This window comes from Pongo abelii, chromosome 1 (assembly GCF_028885655.2).
Source record: "Pongo abelii isolate AG06213 chromosome 1, NHGRI_mPonAbe1-v2.0_pri, whole genome shotgun sequence".
Lineage (NCBI taxonomy): Eukaryota > Metazoa > Chordata > Mammalia > Primates > Hominidae > Pongo > Pongo abelii.
The window spans coordinates 197,630,046-197,649,223 of NC_071985.2; the positions used below are offsets into that span (position 1 = coordinate 197,630,046).

The 19,178-nt window shown below is 43.3% G+C and overlaps 1 protein-coding gene across 5 annotated transcripts in view; it reads right to left on the reverse strand.

Annotated features, from left to right (window-relative positions):
• The window catches only part of AGO1 (argonaute RISC component 1), a 47,090-nt gene that overhangs the window by 15,239 nt on the left and 12,673 nt on the right, over positions 1–19,178 (reverse strand). For 4 of the 5 annotated variants that reach the window (XM_009252580.4, XM_054555294.2, XM_054555295.2 and 1 more), the window contains 6 exons: positions 12,846–12,965; positions 12,360–12,491; positions 12,102–12,235; positions 7,294–7,478; positions 390–549; positions 117–207 (listed from right to left, as the gene is read on the reverse strand). In XM_009252580.4, coding sequence (XP_009250855.1) covers positions 117–207; positions 390–549; positions 7,294–7,478; positions 12,102–12,235; positions 12,360–12,491; positions 12,846–12,965 — 822 coding nt within the window. The remainder of the gene's footprint in view (positions 1–116; positions 208–389; positions 550–7,293; positions 7,479–12,101; positions 12,236–12,359; positions 12,492–12,845; positions 12,966–19,178) is intronic. The other variant, XM_002811058.5, reaches the window with a different exon arrangement.

The following is a 19,178-nucleotide window of genomic DNA, read 5'->3' on the forward strand; positions in this document are numbered from 1 at the left end:
AATGGACATCTTATGAAGGCTCAAGAGCCAGAGCTGAGGGAAGGAAATCATGGGCAGTTTTGAGAACTCAGAGCGAAGAGGAGAACCTTATGAGGCAGCTATAGAATATCACTCACTGCTGTGATAGAAGGTTTTTTCCCATCCCCTGCTGGGGGGTGTGTAACATCTGCTCCCAGGAATATCACTGGCTGTTGAAAAACGGCAGAGCTGAGCAAGGAAGAGAAAACAAAATGGTGAGGCGCTGGGTCTTCTCTAGCTGGCACCATCCAATACCCACTCTGCTCTTCTCCCCCTTGTGTCTGATTCACTCTGCCTGGCCAAGGTCCTATATCTTCATCAATTCCCAACATGGTACCTTGACAAGGGCAAGTGGACAACAGAGTTCATACCGCTGGTGTGGGACTAGGATGTTGTTAATGCCACCAAGTTTGACATTGATCTTGAGGCAGAGGTTGGACAGAGTCTGAGGTGAGGTCTTGACCACGTTCTTCACCTGCACACACTGCGTAGCCATTCCCAAGAGCGTATCTCCAACACGTTTCACCTCAGCTATGGGCGGGGAGAGAAATGATTAGTGCATTCAACAAATATTTACTGAATGCCTACTAGATGCCAGGCAGTGTATGAGGTGCTAGGGAACACAATAATGACAGGAAACACAGAAGGTCCCTACTCTCAAAGTGCTTACTAAATAGGGACTAATTTTAAAAATCGTGAAAATTACAACACTGATAAATGACACAACAGAAAACTTCATGGAACAATGACAGCATAAAATAGGAAATAAAAACCTAGTCAGGAAAGGATTCTTGAGTAGGTAATGATTGAAATGAAATCTGATGACAGCAAACGACTTAGAGGAGAGGGGGAGTTTGAGAGACAGCATTCCAGGCAGAGGGAACAACATGCAAAAATGCACCCTGCTAGAAGATAGCAAGATGTGTTTGAGAAACAGAAAGGCCATAGTAGCTATAAAGAAGAGCAAGGGGAACATGTTGTAAGAGAAAGAATGTGGTCATTAGACTGACCTACCAGGGGAGATAAGGGTAGTCTAGATTAACAAGAGGGGTGAACGCCGGGCGCAGTGGCTCACGCCTCTAATCCCAGCACTTTGGGAGGCCGAGGCAGGTGGATCATGAGGTCAGGAGATCGAGACCATCCTGGCTAACATGGTGAAACCCCATCTCTACTAAAAATACAAAAAATTAGCCAGGCATGGTGGCGGGTGCCTGTAGTCCCAGCTACTCGAGAGGCTGAGGCAGGAGAATGGCGTGAACCTGGGAGGTGGTGCTTGTAGTGAGCCGAGATTGCGCCACTGCACTCCAGCCTGGGCGACAGAGTGAGACTACATTTCCAGAAAAAAAAAAAAAAAGACGGGTGAGTTGTTGAGATGGAGAAAAACAAATGGATTCCACAGATATTTAAGGGACTCAAGTTATAGACTACATGCGTGAGTAAAGGAAAAGAAAATTTTTATGGATAACTTTTAAGTTTCCAGCTTCTGCAATAAAAATAAGCCGGCCGGGCACGGTGGCTTACACCTGTAATCCCAGCACTTTGGGAGGCTGAGGTGGGTGGATCACGAGGTCAGGAGTTCAAGAACAGCCTGGCCAACATGGTGAAACCCTGTCTCTACTAAAAATACAAAAATTAGCTGGGTGTGGTGGCATGTGCCTGTAATCCCAGCTACTCAGGAGGCTGAGGCAGAAGAATCACTTGAACTTGGGAGGCAGAGGTTGCAGTGAGACGATATCACACCCACTGCACTCCAGCCTGGGTGACAGAGCAAGACTCCATCTCAGAAAAATAAATAAAAACAATAAATAAATAAAATAAAATAAAAATAGGCCATAAATTATTTGTGAGACATTTTGAGTCTGAAGTAGTTTTCTGGTCATCTCAGTGAGATATCAACTAAGCAAATGGGTCTCATGGTTCGATGCTCAAAAGAGTAGTCTGAAATGGAGATGCAAATTTGCAAATTTGTGTGATAATTAGGTACAGGTAGTAGTTGAAGGCATGTTTTTTTTTTTTTTTTTGGAGACAGAGTCTCGCTCTGTCTCTCAGGCTGGAGTGCAGTGGTGCGATCTCGGCTCACTGCAAGCTCCGCCTCCCGGGTTCACGCCATTCTCCTGCCTCAGCCTCCCGAGTAGCTGGGACTACAGGTGCCCGCCACCATGCCCGGTTAATTTTTTGTATGTTTTTAGTAGAGACGGGGTTTCACCATGTTAGCCAGGATGGTCTCGATCTCCTGACCTCATGATCCGCCTGCCTCGGCCTCCCAAAGTGCTGGGATTACACGTGTGAGCCACCGCGCCCAGCCAAAGGCATGATCTTGAGATCACTAAGGAAGATAACATAGTAAAAAGAGAAGACAACCTAGATCTGAATCTTGAGGAACTCTCAGTATTGGCAGAACAAGAAGATGAGTCAGCAAAGGACAAAAAAATCCAGAAAGCTAGAAGGAAGACTAAGATAGTGTTGTATCACGAGTGCCAAGGGAAGAAAGAGAGTGTTTCAAGAAGGAGCAAGTGGTCAACAAAGTGAAATGTGTCTAAGAGATGAGGTTAAATCAGGACCAGAAATGTCCTCTGGAGTTAGTGATATTAAGGTTAAAAAAAAAATTAGCATATAGAGGCAAAAATTGTTGTGGTGATTTAAGGTACCAGGAAGAAAATGTAGAACTAACCAAGAATTTGGTATGCTTTCAATGGAAGAGATGTGAGCATGTTTAAAAAGATCATATCTGCTTCCAAGAGAGATGGAATAGCGGCAAGCCAGTTCTACAGACGACACTCAGAAAAGCCAGATAAAATATAAAAATCATCTTTTTAAAGGCAGCAGAGAATGCTAAGAAAACAAGAACTAGAGGGGGTAAAATTCCAGAGAAGGAGAAAAAAAAAAAAAATCTCAGAGGTGAGCTATCTTCTGCAGTTGCTTTTACCCTGGGTACCTTTGTTGAATCTAGGTGTGGGTAGGAAGCTAAGAGTCTAAGCTCTGCACCACTGCCATGGAAAAGAAAAGCAACAGTTTTTGCTCTGTTTAGAGATAAATTAATTCTAAATATGAATGATTTTTTTTAATCATTCAAAAAAAACACTTCAAATAGTATCTTCATGACCCTGGGATTCTTTTTCTTTTTTTTTTTTTGAGACAGATACCAAGTTTGATAAGGATATGAACTATCTAGCACTCTTATACACTGCTGGTGAAACGATAAATTGTATACTTAAAATCCACTCCTAGATATACTCCCAAGAAAAATGGTTATACATGTTCAAAGGACACATAGAAGAGTATTCACTGAAGCATTATTATTATTATTATTATTATCATTTTTTTAAGACAGGGTCTTCCTCTGTTGCCCAGGCTGGAGTGCAGTGGCACGATCTCGGCTCACTGCAACCTCCATCTCCCAGGTTCAAGCAATTCTCCTGCCTCAGCCTCCCGAGTAGCTGGGATTACAGGCGCCCGCCACCACACCTGGCTCATTTTTTGTATTTTTAGCAGAGACTGGGTTTCACCGTGTTGGCCAGGCTGGTATCAAACTCCTCAACTCAGGTGATCCACTTGCCTTGGCCTCCCAAAGTGCTAGGTTTACAGGCACGAGTCACTGCACCCAGGCTGAAGCATTATTTTCAACAGTCAAAAACTGGAAACAATCCAAATATTTGTATTAACAGAATAGATAAATAGATGGAAATTGTGTTATATTCATATGACGGAAAAACTATAACAAACCATAACTTTATGTTGCATGAAAGAAGTCAGACACAAAAATAGTATATATGATTCTATTTATATAAAGTTTAAATATAGGCAAAACTAACCTATGGTATTAGAAGCCAGAATAGTGGTTACCACTGGTAGGAGACTGTAGTGACTGGGGCTGTGGTAAGGTTCTGCTGCTGAACTGGGTGCTGGTTACGCTGTGACACTTTATGAAATATCACTGAGCTGAACATGTAAGATTTCTATATATACAATTTACTAAAAAGTTTACATTAAAAAAACAATCATATCACTTTAGTGGAGAGGAAGCAATTAAATATACTAAAGACAGGATAGGTATAGTACCTGATCAGAACAGGGCAAATGTGACACTGTCCTTCTACACTCTCAGGGCAACCAAATGCCAATGGGACCTTGCTTTGACCATCACTAGGAGGATGCCATTTTACCCATCCTCCCAGGAGGGATGGTGAAGGGTCTTTAGAAGAATCTGACTGCTGCTCTTTTCTGCTGGCTTAGTTCCTAGGCAAATGACTCCATTGCCTAGGAACTAAGCCAGCAGAAAAGAGTACCAGTCAGATTGTCCAGGTGGTATAATCAAGGAACCACATGTAAATGAAAGAAACTCGAGGTCCCAATAAAATATTTGAGGCTAGAGAGAAGTGTAACATAATTGAGCCCAGGAAAGGGAAAATTCTGAGTAAGGACTGCCTTTCCCAAGCATGCTGTACCATTCCCAAGCCAAAACACTGGATTTTCCCTTTAATGGAGGGAAATCAGAAACATGAATACTTATTCAAGGAAGTTCTCCTAAAAAGCATCCTTATCATCTATACAAGGGCCCAAGAAAGACAAGGACTGAAGATCAAACAACTTCTCTCCATAAGTTAATTACTGAGTATTGTATCAGTGAAAGGCATTACCTTAGGTGTGTATATAGAGAGGAAAGATTTCAGGGCAGAATCAGATCCACTCCACAACAAAGTATCAAGTAAGGTAGTAACTGATCAGTGGCCTGATAAACTAGAGGAATCCAGAAAAAGACAAGTTCACTCTCCAGGTGAAATGTCAAGAATAAAAAATAAGTAGTATTTAAACTGGGTATTAAAGGATGGAGATGGAGAGAATTTTAAGGGCAAGGTGGGGGAGAAGAAGAAGAGGATGCAGATACTCCAGGCAAAGGCAAATGATGTGTACAACACCAGAGACTGAAAACCACAGACAAGAAATGAGCACTCAGAGTGTCAGCTACATGCCAGGCACTGTGCTAGATTAAGCTTTTTATATAATTAATTCATGATGCTTAGAAAGGTTAGGTACGTGTCCAAGCCAGTTGACTGGTATAGCCAGGATTAAATTCAAATTCAGTTCTCTTCAACAATTTCAGAACCAGCAATCATTCCAGTATGAGTGGCAAGCGAACAGTCCAAGATAAAGCTGAAAACATTAAACTAAGATCAGGTCCATGAAAACCCTTTATGCAGTAAATAATAGGAACCAATGAAGGTTTTTTTGATAGGAGAGTCACAAAAAGTCTTACTTGGAACCCATTCAAGAAAGTCTTAAGGCAGGGCACAGTGGCTCATGCCTGTAATCCCAGCACTTTGGGTGGCCGAGGCAGGCAGATCACTTGAGGTCAGGAGTTCGAGACCAGCCTGGCCAACATGGCGAAACCCCATCTGTACTAAAAATATAAAAATTAGCCAGGTGTGGTAGTGCGCACCTGTAATCCCAGCTACTTTCAAGGCTGAGGCACGAGAATCACTTGAACCTGGGAGGTGGAGGTTGCGGTGAGCTGAGATCGCGCCACTGCACACTCCAGCCTGGGCAACAGAGCAAGACTGCGTCTCAAAAAAAAAAGAAAAAAGAAGGTTAGAACTCAGTTGAGAAGTGTGGATCAAGAGCAGGGCATATTATCTTGAGACAAATGTGAAGAAGAACAATGAAGGTGAAGCACAAAGACAGACTGTCTCCGAAGTTTGAATGAAGGTACTTAGAAGCAACTGTGATGTCAAATACAGAAGTAGTAAAGACAAGGGTTTGTAGAGAGGACAAACTACTGAAGAGCTGGTCCAAGAAAACACTTTCTAAGAGCAGAGACTGTATCTGTTTTATTCATCAATATATCCAGATCTTGGACAGTGTTCCATATGTAATAGGTGATCAATAAACTCTTGAAGAAAGGGAGAGAGGCCAAAGGGACAGACAAAACTTGCAGAGGGTTCAAGGATTGAATCAAGATTTTAATCACATATAATAACAATAGGTGATGATTGAAGCAACTGAAATGAATGGGAATTTTAATAAAATGTAAAGGCAGAATGAGAAGGCAGACAATAGGAACCTGTAGAATACCAAGGATTCCTGGTAATGACAAAAATAATAATGAGAGATAGACAAAAATATCCAGAAGTCAAGAGGACAACTGAGAAAAGTCATTGGCAATCCTGCGCAGAGGAGATTTAGGAGAAAGGTAGACAGAAGGCAAGATGGCTGAAAGAGGCTAAGGAATAAGTGGCTGGTGAGGTATAGGGCATACAGAATATAGAGAACTCATGCAAAAAGTTTTTTTTGTTATGTTTTGAGACAAGGTCTCACTATGTTACCCAAGCTGGGTAACTGCAGCCTCAACCTCTTGGGCTCAAGAAATCCTCTAGCCTCAGACTCCCAAGTAGCTGGGACCACAGGTGCACAAGATGACTGGGTAACTTTTTTTTCTGTAGAGATGAGGTCTTGCTTTGTTGCCCAGACTGGCCTCAAATTCCTGGGCACAAGCAATCCTCCCACCTTGGCATTTCAAAGTGCTGGGATTACAGGTGTGAACCACTGTACCAGGCCTCAGAAGATTTAATGAAGGAAATAGGAAGACAAAAGCTAAAAGAGATGGCAAGATTGTGGTAATGTGCATTAGGATGGGGGATCTGAATATATTTAAGGGTTGAAAGGTATAAAGTCCCAAAGGTAGCAGGACGGGTTGGGAATAAGAGCACAGAGGAGTTAGTTGAGCGAGGTAAGAAAAACTCTTATTCCTTTGAAGCAGGAGAGATGGAGACGGAAAATAGCATAAAAGAAAAGTGCTGTGACAGAAATTTATATAATCATTCTTATTCTAAAAAATGAGAGGAAAAGAGGAGAGATAGCAAGGCTCTCAAAAAGTCCAAGTAATTACCAGGCAACACGATACTAACAGGACCACCTACTCTGCTTGGTTGTGCTGCACGATGTTCAGATAAACAATGCACTCCTGAGGATAGGAATGCACTCCTAAGGATAGGAATCTACACCAACCCGTCTCTGTACCTGGCCCAGCGTAGCCTGGCATGAGGACCAGCACACAAAGGACCCCAGTAAATGTTGCTGGGAAGGAGTGTGTGCAGGTAATTAGGATCTGGGATAACTCAATGGCTCAGGCACGCTATTTCTCTTATAAGAGGAGCACTGACATTAAGTAACAGCTCTGGTCAAAGCCAAGAATCTAGACTGAGTCCTTCCCAGGAGACCCCAGGGAACTACGCTGAGAAGACTCCTATCACCATTATCACTGTCCCAAGAGAACTGTACCATACACCGGCGTCTTCCCTGGCAGGATGACAATAATGAGCTGCAGCCCTGAGTAGGTGTTCTTGAGATGCCGGAACATAGGCTCCACGCTGTCTGCCCCCTGTGCATATTTGCAGAAACAAGGTTGACCCTGGATAGGCATCCCCGCATCCTTGGAAATCTTCCGCAGCTGGTCTGTGAAGTTCCTGTACACACGCATGGTCACAAAGGAGGCAGTGAGTCTCACTTGAATTCTTCTGACAAAAATCCATCCATCTTAGGTGCTTAGCAGTATAAGAGGCACTGAGAGATTGGTTTTTTGTTTTTTTTTTTTCTTGAGACAGGGTGCTCTGTCATCCAGGATGGAGTACAATGGCACAATCTGGGCTCACTCAAGCCTCGAGCTGCTAGGCTAAAACAATCATCCCATCTCAGCCTCCTGAGTAGATAGGACTAGAGGAATGCCACCATGCCTGGCTAATTTTTTTTCTTTTTGGTAGAGATGGGATCTCACTATGTTGCCCAAGCTGGTCTCAAGTTCCTGGACTCAAGTGATCCTCCCACCTCAGCCTCCCAAAGTGCTGGAATTACAGGCATGAGCCACCGCACCCAGCTAACACTGAGATTCTAACATGAATGATACACAATAATAGCTAATGTAAAAAATACGTTTATAGTTGAGTAAGGTAAGAGAGTACTTGCTAAGCGTTCGATGGTACAAACAAGGAGATGAGGAAGCCCAGAAAAGGGACCTATGGGAATTCTCAGGGTTCCCACCTTGCCCCGCTCAAGCAGCTGATTCCTGTGCTTCATTACACGTCCAAAGAAATAGGCAGATGCCCATGTGTAAGGCCTTTCTGCTCAAAGCAAATGAGGTTCCAACAGTGATGGGAGCACAGGAGATGCTCAGTAAAAATGAGTTCCCTCCTTCCCAACTGGGTCTTTGAAACCTAAGAGCCAATTATTAAGCTTCCTTTGGCTTTAGGGGTTTACCCTGGAAAGGAAGACAAAGTTGCAAGAGAGGACACACATGCAGTAGAGTAAAAAAATCAAGCTACATAAAGATACTCAAAAACTGAAATAAGCAGCAGGAAACTTAATTTGTGATAATCTTCCATTTAAGTTTAAAAACAATGTACAAGAAGAGAATGGAAGCAGCTGTTTAGGAGATATTATTATATAGCATACAAAAAGCAATGTGATAGTTTTGTGAGAAAGTATTTTTTCACCTATTTAGTAAAAACACACAAGAAAAGAAACAGTCTGATACTATTATGCAAAATTTAAAATCATTTATATATAGGTATATAAATTGAGTAGAATGGTTACAATAATTCGTAACAGTGGCTTCATCAGAAGGGAGGAATAGGGCCAGCGCAGTGGCTCACACCTGTAATCTCAGCACTTTGGGAGGCCAGGGTGGGCGGATCACTTGAGGCCAGGACTTCGAGACCAGCCTGGCTAACCTGATGAAACCCTGTCTCTACTAAAAATACAAAAAAAACCTAGCCGGGCATGGTGGCGAGTGCCTGTAATCCCAGCTACTCAGGAGGCTGAGGCAGGAGAATCATATGAAACAGGAGGCAGAGGCTGCAGTGAGCCGAGATTGCACCACTGCACTCCAGCCTGGGCGAGAGCGAGGCTGTCAAAAAAAGAAGGCAGGAATGGGACTAGGGTGGAGGACGTGAAGGAACATCAAATTTATCTGTCATATTTACATTTAAAAAAGGATAAAGTAAATATGACAAAAATGGATACATGTTATTCTCTACATTTATTATCTTAAAAAAATTTTTTCAAAATGAATGTTAGAATAAAAAAACACGACCTAACCACTGTTTCATGTAAATAACAGCTAGGGCTTTGACCATTAATAGTATGTTTTCCATTTCTCTGCCCTGTATACAACTGCAATGTAGCTATTAAAAAGCCAGTATGTTACCAGATTTCATGAATAGTGGGTCTCAACTTCAAGGAAAGACGTATTTCCAATCTTCTCTCTACTACCAGACTACACTTGGAATACTGTGTCCAATGCTGGGGGCCACAAAGTATTGTGAGATGTTTAAGATGAGGAAGGTCCTAAAATCCCATCTTAAAGGTGATATAGCTAAAGTAATAGGGCCTCTTTAGCCAGAAAAAAATTCAGGGTTGCATCTAGAACTCTCTCATCCATCATCCCCCAACTACTAGTTTGTCGAACCCCATAGCACCTTCATGTTTTCCCCCACTTTCTTAGTGGAAAGGATGCCCTTTCTCAGTGCTCTGGATCCCATTACCTCATCCACACTTAGTCCCACACTTAGGGACTTTGCTCTATTTATTTTCCAGTTTCTCTGAGTTATATCTTCAATCTCTGCTTACTATGTACATTCTCCCTGGACAATCTCAGCCACTGCCATAGATGACTTGGAAATCTTTACCTTTACCTTTACCTTTAGCCCAGTCAGAACCACAGATTTAACTGGCTACTGACCCAGATGCACAAGCCACATTCTTACCCCTTACAACTAGGTGTCACTGATAAACTCTTCCAAGTTTGAGTTTCTGGGTTTATTGGTGCCCATACCCCAAATGGCCAAAACAACAGATTATCCCAAAAGAAATGGACAAGGGAAGGACATGGGAGAAAGACAAGAGCACATAGGGAATAGAACTACAACGAAGTGACTATGGCACAAAGGCAAAAAGCTAGGAGCCTTTCCAATGTTGCCAAGCAGCCTGGCTTAAATGGGGGCTAAAGAACTCAGAAAAAGGCCAGGCACGATGGCTCACGCCTGTAATCCCAGTACTTTGGGAGGGCGAGGCGGGCGGATCACGAGGTCAGGAGATCGAGACCATCCTGGCTAACACGGTGAAACCCCATCTCTACTAAAAATACAAAAAATTGGCCGGGTGTGGTGGCGGGTGCCTGTGGTCCCAGCTGCTTGGGAGGCTGAGGCAGGAGACTGGCGTGAACCCGGGAGGCGGAGCTTGCAGTGAGCCGAGATGGCGCCACTGCACCTGGACGACAGAGCGAGACTCCGCCTCAAAAAAAAAAAAAGAACTCAGGAAAGGAGACAAGAACCCATTTGCAAGAACTACAATTATGATGGTGTTTGTGTATCTGTGAGGGGTAAGGGAAGAAGGGCAAGGGCAGGTCCCACAGTCTCCAGATCCATCAGGAGCTGTTAGAACTTTCTTTCTTTTTTTTTTTTTTTTTTTTAAGATGGAGTCTCGCTTTGTCACCAGGTTGGAGTGCAGTGGCACAACCTTAGCTCACTGCAACCTCCGCCTCCCGGGTTCAAGTGATTCTCCTGCCTCAGCCTCCTGAGCAGCTGGGACTACAGGCACACGCCACCACGCCCGGCTAATTTTTGTATTTTTAGTAGAGACGGAGTTTCACCATATTGGCCAGGCTGGTCTCAAACTACTGACCTTGTGATCCGCCCGCCTCAGCCTCCCAAAGTGCTGGGTTTACAGGCAGGAGCCACCGTGCCCGGCCTAGAACTTATAGGATCTATATTGCCCAGCAAACTCCTGGGCTCAAGTGATCCTCCTGCATCAGCCTCCTGAGTAGCCAGGACTACAGGCACGCACCACTGCACCCCAGCTAAGAACGAATTCTCATGATGACTCCAAGGTCAGCTGAATTCGTCATGGCATACTTCCCCACTACCCTTGTCTAGCCAAAATGGTCAGCTCCATCAACTCTCCCTCATCCCTAGAGTACGCTGACCCCACTCCAGATCCAGAGAATATGAGAAGCAACCACTTCAAAAGATGGCAGTAACCAACTAACTGTATGTTGTATGTATGAAATAACTAACTGAGTTTTGTGGCATTTTAAACCTATCTCAATAAAACTTCAAAAAAAAAGGCCGGGCACAGTGGCTCATGCCTATAATCCCAGCACTTTGGGAGACCGAAGCAGGCGGATCACAAGGTCAGGAGATCGAGATCATCCTGGCTAACACACTGAAACCCCATCTCTACTAAAAATACAAAAAATTAGCTGGGCGTGGTGGCGGGCGCCTGTGGTCCCAGCTACTCGGGAGGCTGAGGCAGGAGAATGGCGTGAAACCCGGGAGGTGGAGCTTGCAGTGAGCCAAGATCATGCCACTGCACTCCAGTCTGGGCGACAGAGCAAGACTCCGTCTCAAAAAAAAAAAAAAACAAAAAAAACTCCTGGTGAGGGGTTGTTGACTTCTTAAGCCATTACTGCCTGGTTTCTTTAAACCATTTGGCTATAACACTTTCCTCATTGGTGCCATCTACTCCCAGCTACGGTGGCACAGAGGCCCTGACAACCAGCTAAACAAGCTGCTCTATTTTGTTTCCAATTAGGAACACAAGTTTTGAAGCTCAGATCTGATTTGCTTCCAACTCTGACACTTTCCTGATGATGTACAAACTTTGGACAAGTTACTTAACCTCTTTTGAGCCTCAGTCTCCTGAAAATGGACATATCACCACCTACTCACTGTAAAGATGAAATGAGAGAATATAAATTAGGTACTTAAGTATAATTTTGGCGTAAACATTACAGTCATCACTACTACTATTTATTACCAATGATAATAATTATAACAATAAAACAATTCAGGCCTCTCTTAGGAGATTCATGCCCTAAAATCATCATCTTTGACATAGATATGGCTCCTTATTAACTTCCCCTGACCACAGATGGATAGAAAAAGAATTGGTGGAAGTTTGAGCCAGAAAGCACAATGCAGGCAGAGTCAAGACAGAACACATTACTGATCAATATCAGCCCCTGTGGACTACAGGAAGGCAGGCAGCTCCAGGGTCCTTCCCACCCTTCCACCCCTACACCGAACCCTCCTTACTTGAGCACCTCTTCTCGACACTGTTTTTGGGGTGCGAAGCAGGCGATGGCCCAGACTTTGATCTCAATCCCATTGTAGAACTGTTTCCCCCGCATGTCCCAGACACCCTGATTGGGTGTGGCAATGGCCCGGTTCTGGGGATAGGTAGAGGGGGCGCCCAGGTGAGCCTCAGTAGAGTCAGGTGGGTAGGGGAGCAAAAGCCCCTGGCTATACAACCCAACCACCCCGATATGCCCCGAGATGTTGTCTGGCCCTGACCCTGCTCACCCGGCCGCCGTACTGCAAGATGGGCGCCGGCAGCACTCGCCCTGTCACCTCCGTCATGTCATCTTTCACTTTGATCCCAAATTCCTGGATGTAGGGATCTAAGTTGTAGCTGGCATTCTTCATCTGCAGGACAAAAGAGAGCAATCTCAGGAGAACAGGAGCTTGGCAATACTGCTCACCCTCTGGGCATCAAGGAGAGAACCCTAAGGAGAAGCTGGGGTTGGTACGGAATAGTCCTAAAAAGAGAGAGAAAGTGGAAGATGAGGGAAATGAGGGAATAACACAGCAAAGTAATACAGGAGAGAAAAAGAGACAGAAAGCAAAGTAGCTATACGGTCAAGAAGCAAAAGCAGCCTTATACAGTCCTAGGCAACAAATCTAGACTTGGGTTCTCCTGAAGGAAGGTCCTGCTGGGGCATTAAAACATTTATGCTACCAATGGCCCCAATGACTGAGCAAATGAGTAGGCCCACTGACCAGGCGACTGATCTCCTCCTGTCTGTCTGGAGCGGATCTAGCTGTGGCCTTTATCATGGTCGAAGTCTGGTTGTCGGTCAGCTTTTTAATACAGCGCTGCCCAGCCACAATGTTACAGACCTGAGGAAACAAGAAGGACAGGTAGCTCTGGCTTGAGTACAGTCCACCCTGTACCCAGAGCCCCACAATAAGGAAAGGTACCTTGGCTGTCAGCCATGGGGAAGGGAACTGAAAAATCCTTTGTGCATACATGTATTCTCCTCTTGAGTATCACTTGATAGGTAAATTAGAAAATATTCATGTGCAATGTAAAAGGCAATTCAGGCCCAGCGTGGTGGCTCATGCCTGTAATCCCAGCACCTTAGGAGGCCAAGGCGGGCAGATCACTTGAGGTCAGGAGTTCAAGACCAGCCTGGCCAACCCAGTCTCTACTAAAAATACAAAAATTAGCCAGGCATGGTGGCGTGCGCCTGTAATCCCAGCTACTCAAGAGGCTGAGGAACGAGAATCGCTTGAACCGGGAGGTGGAGGTTGCAGTGAGCCCAGATCACGCCACTGCACCCCCAGCCTGGGTGACAGAGTGAGACTCTGTCTCAAAAAAAAAAAAGGACAATTCAATGGCTTGCGATCCAGAGCCAGATCTGGGCTCAGGTCTCATATTTTATTTATTTATTTATTTTTTTGAGATAGAGTCTCGCTCTGTCTCCCAGGCTGGAGTGCAGTGGCGCAATCTCGGCTCAGAGACATCTGCCTCCCGGTTTAAGCAATTCTCCTGCCTTAGCCTCCCAAGTAGCTGGGATTACAGGCACCCGCCACCACGCCTGGCTAATTTTTGTATTTATTTATTTATTTATTTATTTATTTATTTATTTATTTATTTATTTTTGAGAGGGAGTTTTGCTCTTCTTGCCCAGGCTGGAGTGCAATGGCAAATCTCGGTTTACTGCAACCTTCACCTCCCAGGTTCAAGCGATTCTCCTGCCTCAGCATTCCAAGTAGCTGGGATTACAGGCATGTGCTACCATGCCCGGCTAATTTTGTATTTTTAGTAGAGATGGGGTTTTGCCATGTTGGCCAGGCTGATCTTGAACTCCTGACCTCAGGTGATCCACCCACCTCGGCCTCCCAAAGTGCTGGGATTACAGGAGTGAGCCACCACATCTGACCTTCATATTTTAAGTGAGGATAATAGTAACAATCTAAGAGTTGTCTCAAGATTAAATAAAGCACTTAAAGGACTGAGTATAGTTCTGGAACACAGTAAACAATAAATTGTAGCACAGATTATTATTTGCCAAAGGACCATATATAGAGCTCTTCTGAACACTGAAAAACTCAATATACACAAATTAGATTTCTAAGGCAGCTGTCCAATGGTGACAGGTTGCTCCATCCTGCAACCCACCAGGACTAGGGTTGGTTCTAAACTCCTGAGCCCCCAGCCTACAGCTATCACTGTCTCTGTTGGCTGACAGTGTCCTCTGCTGGTGTGAGAAACATCCTGCCATTTACTTCATCTGTTCTGGGCCCAACAGAAAACAATAGAGATCATAAAAAGCTGTCTAGTGACATACAAGACTTCCACTCCCCAATATACTATATTCAGGATGCTGTGAACAGGAAGGCTTCTAGAATCGAGAGAGCCAGTAGGTCTGGAAATACTTCTGTTTGAAGTCCAGCTTTGCCATTTCTAGGTGATGTTACCTTAAACAGGACTCTTAACCACTCTGAGAATCTTCTTTAATCTCAAACATGAGAAAAAAAATACACTAGCTGTCTCATGAGGTTGTTGTAAGGATTTAGATGAGATGAAATGTGGAACTTGCTCCCATAGGGCCAACATTCTTTACACACTAGTTCTCGTCCTAATTCCCAGAGTTCATGGTAAACAATGGGAAGGAAAACCAGCCCAAGGTCACTTGCCTTCAAACTCCGTATTCCAGAGAATAAACAAAATAGTCAATTCACTTAATAAAAATCCAAAATTATTGAAATTTGTGAGACTGCTCTCTTAAAGGTGCCTTAAAGTTGTAGCATTCTCTACAGGTGGTTACAGATACAGAATTAACACTAGCAAAAGACTAAATCAGGGATGTGGTGAAATTAGAATACTTGTACAACGCCAGTGGGAATATAAAATGGTATGGCAATTTCTCAAAAAATTAACCACAGAATTACCATATAAACCAGCAATTCTGCTTCTGGGCATGTACTCAAAAAAAATGAAAACAGGAACTTCAACAAATATTTGTACATCTCTGTTCACAGCAGCATTATTCACAATAACCAAAAGAAAGAAGCAACCCAAGTATCCATGGATAGATGAATGAATAAACAAAACATGATATATACATACAAAGGACTATTATTCAGCCTTAAAAAAGAAGGGAATCCTAACATGCTACAACACGGATGAACCTTGAAGACATTGTGTTAAGTGAAATATGCCAGTCAAAAAAGGACAAATACTATGATTCCACTTATTTGAAGTACCTACAGTGGTCAAATTCATAGAGACAGAAAGTAGAATGGTGGTTGCTAGGGGTTAAAAGGAAGGAGTTGTCATTTAATGGGTATAGAGTTTCAGTGTGGAATGATGAAAAAGTTCTGGAGATTGGTCATGGTGATGGTTGTACAACTGCATGAATGTATTTAATGCCACAGAACTGTATACTTAAAAATGGTTAAAATGGTAAATTTTATATTATGTATATTTTACCACAATTTGAAAAAGACGGAAGAAGGAATGAACTGTGATTTGAACATGAATAAATGATTTTGTGGACACTCAATGACCTACATAACTATTCAAGGAAGACAGAGGTGGACTGGAGGCACTACTTCTAGTTTCTAGTTGAATCTTCACAACTAGAAACTAGAACAATAATCCATATTGTTCTTCTACTTAAAACTTTCCAATGGATTCATATTATAATTAGAATAAAATCCTACCTGGCCAGAAATTACAACTCTCATTCTTTGCTGATGGGATTGTAAAATATCATAGCTACTTTGGGAAACAATCAGGCAGCTCATCATGATGTTAAACACTGGCCAGGTGAGGTGGCTCACGCCTGTAATCCCAGCACTTTGGGAGGCCAAGGCGGGCGGATCACGAGGTCAGGAGATTGAGACCATCCTGGCTAACACCGTGAAACCCCATCTCTACTAAAAATACAAAAAATTAGCCAGGCGTGGTGGCGGGCGCCTGCAGTCCCAGCTACTCAGGAGGCTGAGGCAGGAGAATGGCGTGAACCCAGGAGGCAGAGCTTGCAGTGAGCCAAGATCGCGCCATTGCACTCCAGCCTGGGTGACAGAGCGAGACTCTGTCTCCGAAAAAAAAAAAAAAGATGTTAAACATTGTTATATATTATATCACTCTTAGGTGTATACTCCAGAGAAATAAAAACTTATGTTCACACAAAAATGTGTACATCAGTGTTCACAGCAGCATTATTCATGATACCCAAAAAGTAGAAACAATCCAAATGTCCATTAACTGATAAATGAATTAACAAAATATGACATATCCATCTGATGGAACGAGGATAAACCTTGAAAACATTATGCTAAATGACAGAAGCCAGTCATAAAAGGCCACATATTGTATTATTTCACATATATGATATGTCCAAAATAGGTATATCCAGAGACTGAAAGTAGATTAGTGGTTACTACAGGCTGTTGGGGAGAGAACGAATGGTGAGTAACTGCTAATGAATATAGGCTTTCTTTTAGGAGTGATATGTTCTGGAATCAGATAGTGGTGATGGCTGTTGTACAATTCTGTGAATATACTAAAACTACCTAATCATTTTAAAATGGTGAATTTTATCGTATGTGAATTATATCTTGATAAAGCTGTTTTTTTATTTTTTTTTGAGACAGGGTCTCCCTCTGTTGCCCAGGCTGGAATCCAGGGGCAGAATCACAGCTCACTGGGTTCAAGCAATGCTTCCACCTCAGCCTCCCAAGTAGCTGGGACCACACCACACCTGCAGTCAAGCGATCCTCCTGCCTTGGCCTCCCAAAGTGCTGGGATTACAGGTATGAGCCATCACAGCCAAGCTGGATAAAGCTTTTCCAAACAATAATAAAATGCCACGTAGTTTCAACAGGCTATATTATTTGACCCTCTGCAGAATCATCTCCTACTGCTTTTCCCCTCACGCAATACATTCTAGCCACCATAGCCTTCTGTCTATCCTTCAAAAAGATCCAAATTCTCTTCCGCTTTAGAACCTTTGTACTTCTTCCTGCCTGGAAGGCTCTTCTCTCAGGTTCTTACAAGGTTGATTCTATGTCATAATTTGGGACTTAGCTCAAATGTCTCCTAAAAGAGGACTTCCCTAACAACTAAAACAGCTCTCTACCCTCTTCCTCCCTTACTTTATCCCCTTAACCTATTTTATTATTCTTATAGCACTTATCACCATCTGAAACTACCTTATGTGTTTATCAGCTTATTGTCTATCTCCCCCTTCTAGAATGTAAGCTCCATAACAGCTGGGACCTTGTCTGTCTTGTTAATCTCCATGTTCCTAGCACCTAAGAGTATATGACACATAGTAGGAGCTCAATAAATATATGTTAAATAAGCAACAACAGAAATCAAGGTCTAAGTCATAACACAAATTATACCCCTTGGAAACTACTGTTCTATTTAGAAATAATGTTAATTTGCTAACAACTCTCTGCTTACAGTAAATATCAGCTACTATCTACTTAGCTAAGATTGTCCCTAAAGACCTCTGTTTATACCTCAGAGAACATGTTGCCTTCATGTGCATCAGCAGTTATTAACCAAGTCAGAGTTCTTAGTTTTGGGGATCTCTTCTCCCTTCAGCCTAACTCCCTCAGGTTAGTTCTGAAATCCTAGAAGCTCACCAGAAGACTAGAGCTTTGGTCTGGGCTATCTGACTTCTGCTATTGGATAAAAGTAACAGGGTAGGCCAGACATGGCAGCTCATGCCCGTAATCCAGCACTTTGGGAGGCCGAGGTAGGCAGATCACTTGAGGCCAGGAGTTCGAGACCAGTGTGGCCAACATGGCGAAACCCCATCTCCACTAAAAATACAAAAAATACTTATCTGGGCACGGTGGCACACAACTGTAATCCTAGCTACTGGAGGCTGAGGCATGAGAATTGCTTCAACCTGGGAGGCTGAGGAGGTTACAGTGAGCCGAGATGGTGCCACTGCACTCCAGCGAGACTCTGTCTCAAAAAAGCAAAAAAGAAAAAGAGGGTAGTCTAGTATAGTGCTTCTCCAACGTTAATGTACATCCCCTTTGGATCTTGTTAAAGGACAGATTCTGACTGGGCGTGGTGGCTCACACCTGTAATCCCAGCACTTTGGGAGGCCAAGGTGGGCGGATCACTTGAGGTCAGGAGTTCGAGACCAGCCTGACCAACATGGAGAAACCCCGTCTCTACTAAAAATACAAAATTAGCCGGGTGTGGTGGCGCATGCCTGTAATTCCAACTACTCAGGAGGCTGAGGCAGGAGAATCACTTGAACCCGGGAGACGGAGGTTGCAGTGAGCTAACAACATGCCATTGCACTCCAGCCTGGGCAACAAGAACGAAACTCCGTCTCAAAAAAAAAAAAAAAAGATTCTGATTCAGTCAGTATGGGTGGAACCTGAAATCTGCATTTTAAGCAAGCTCTCAGGTAATGCCTATCCTGTTGGTACACATGACCACACTTTTTGAGTAGCATTGGACGAGACAATGAAGCAGTAGGCAGTAGTTTCTCATTCAATATTTTGGCTAGTATATACCAAACAAAATATAGCCCAGTGATTCTGTATTTGTATTCTATAACTTAGCGTTAGTCACTATTCCTTCTCTAGTTGTAGAATTCCAAAGGTCTACTGACTTATAAAAGTATGACAATCTTGGGGCTAAAACTTTTTCAAAAGGAACACATTAATCCTTGGAGAAACATGATTTACATTATAGGTAGTATTTATCACCAGTCTGTGTAGAATAAGGTACACTTATATCTTCAGGTCACTTAGGATCCCAGCTCTAAACAACAGGGGAAGAGAAATTAAGAGAACATGAGTGTGGGTATCTAAAATCTCTGTCCTGTACGAACTAATTACTTATTAAACAGTAAATTCAGCTTGTCTCTGCCTGGCAGCCCTGAAAGAACATGAGAGTAGGATGGGGGATAAGGAAACAACTTAGCAGGTAAGAATGAGGCCTCTATTTCACAGGAGAACTACCTCATACCTTCTCAGAATGTCAATTTTCCAAACTTCAAAATGAAAGAACAGACATCTGATGATCAGCATGCAGGTATATACAATGCCTATTCCCCAGCCATT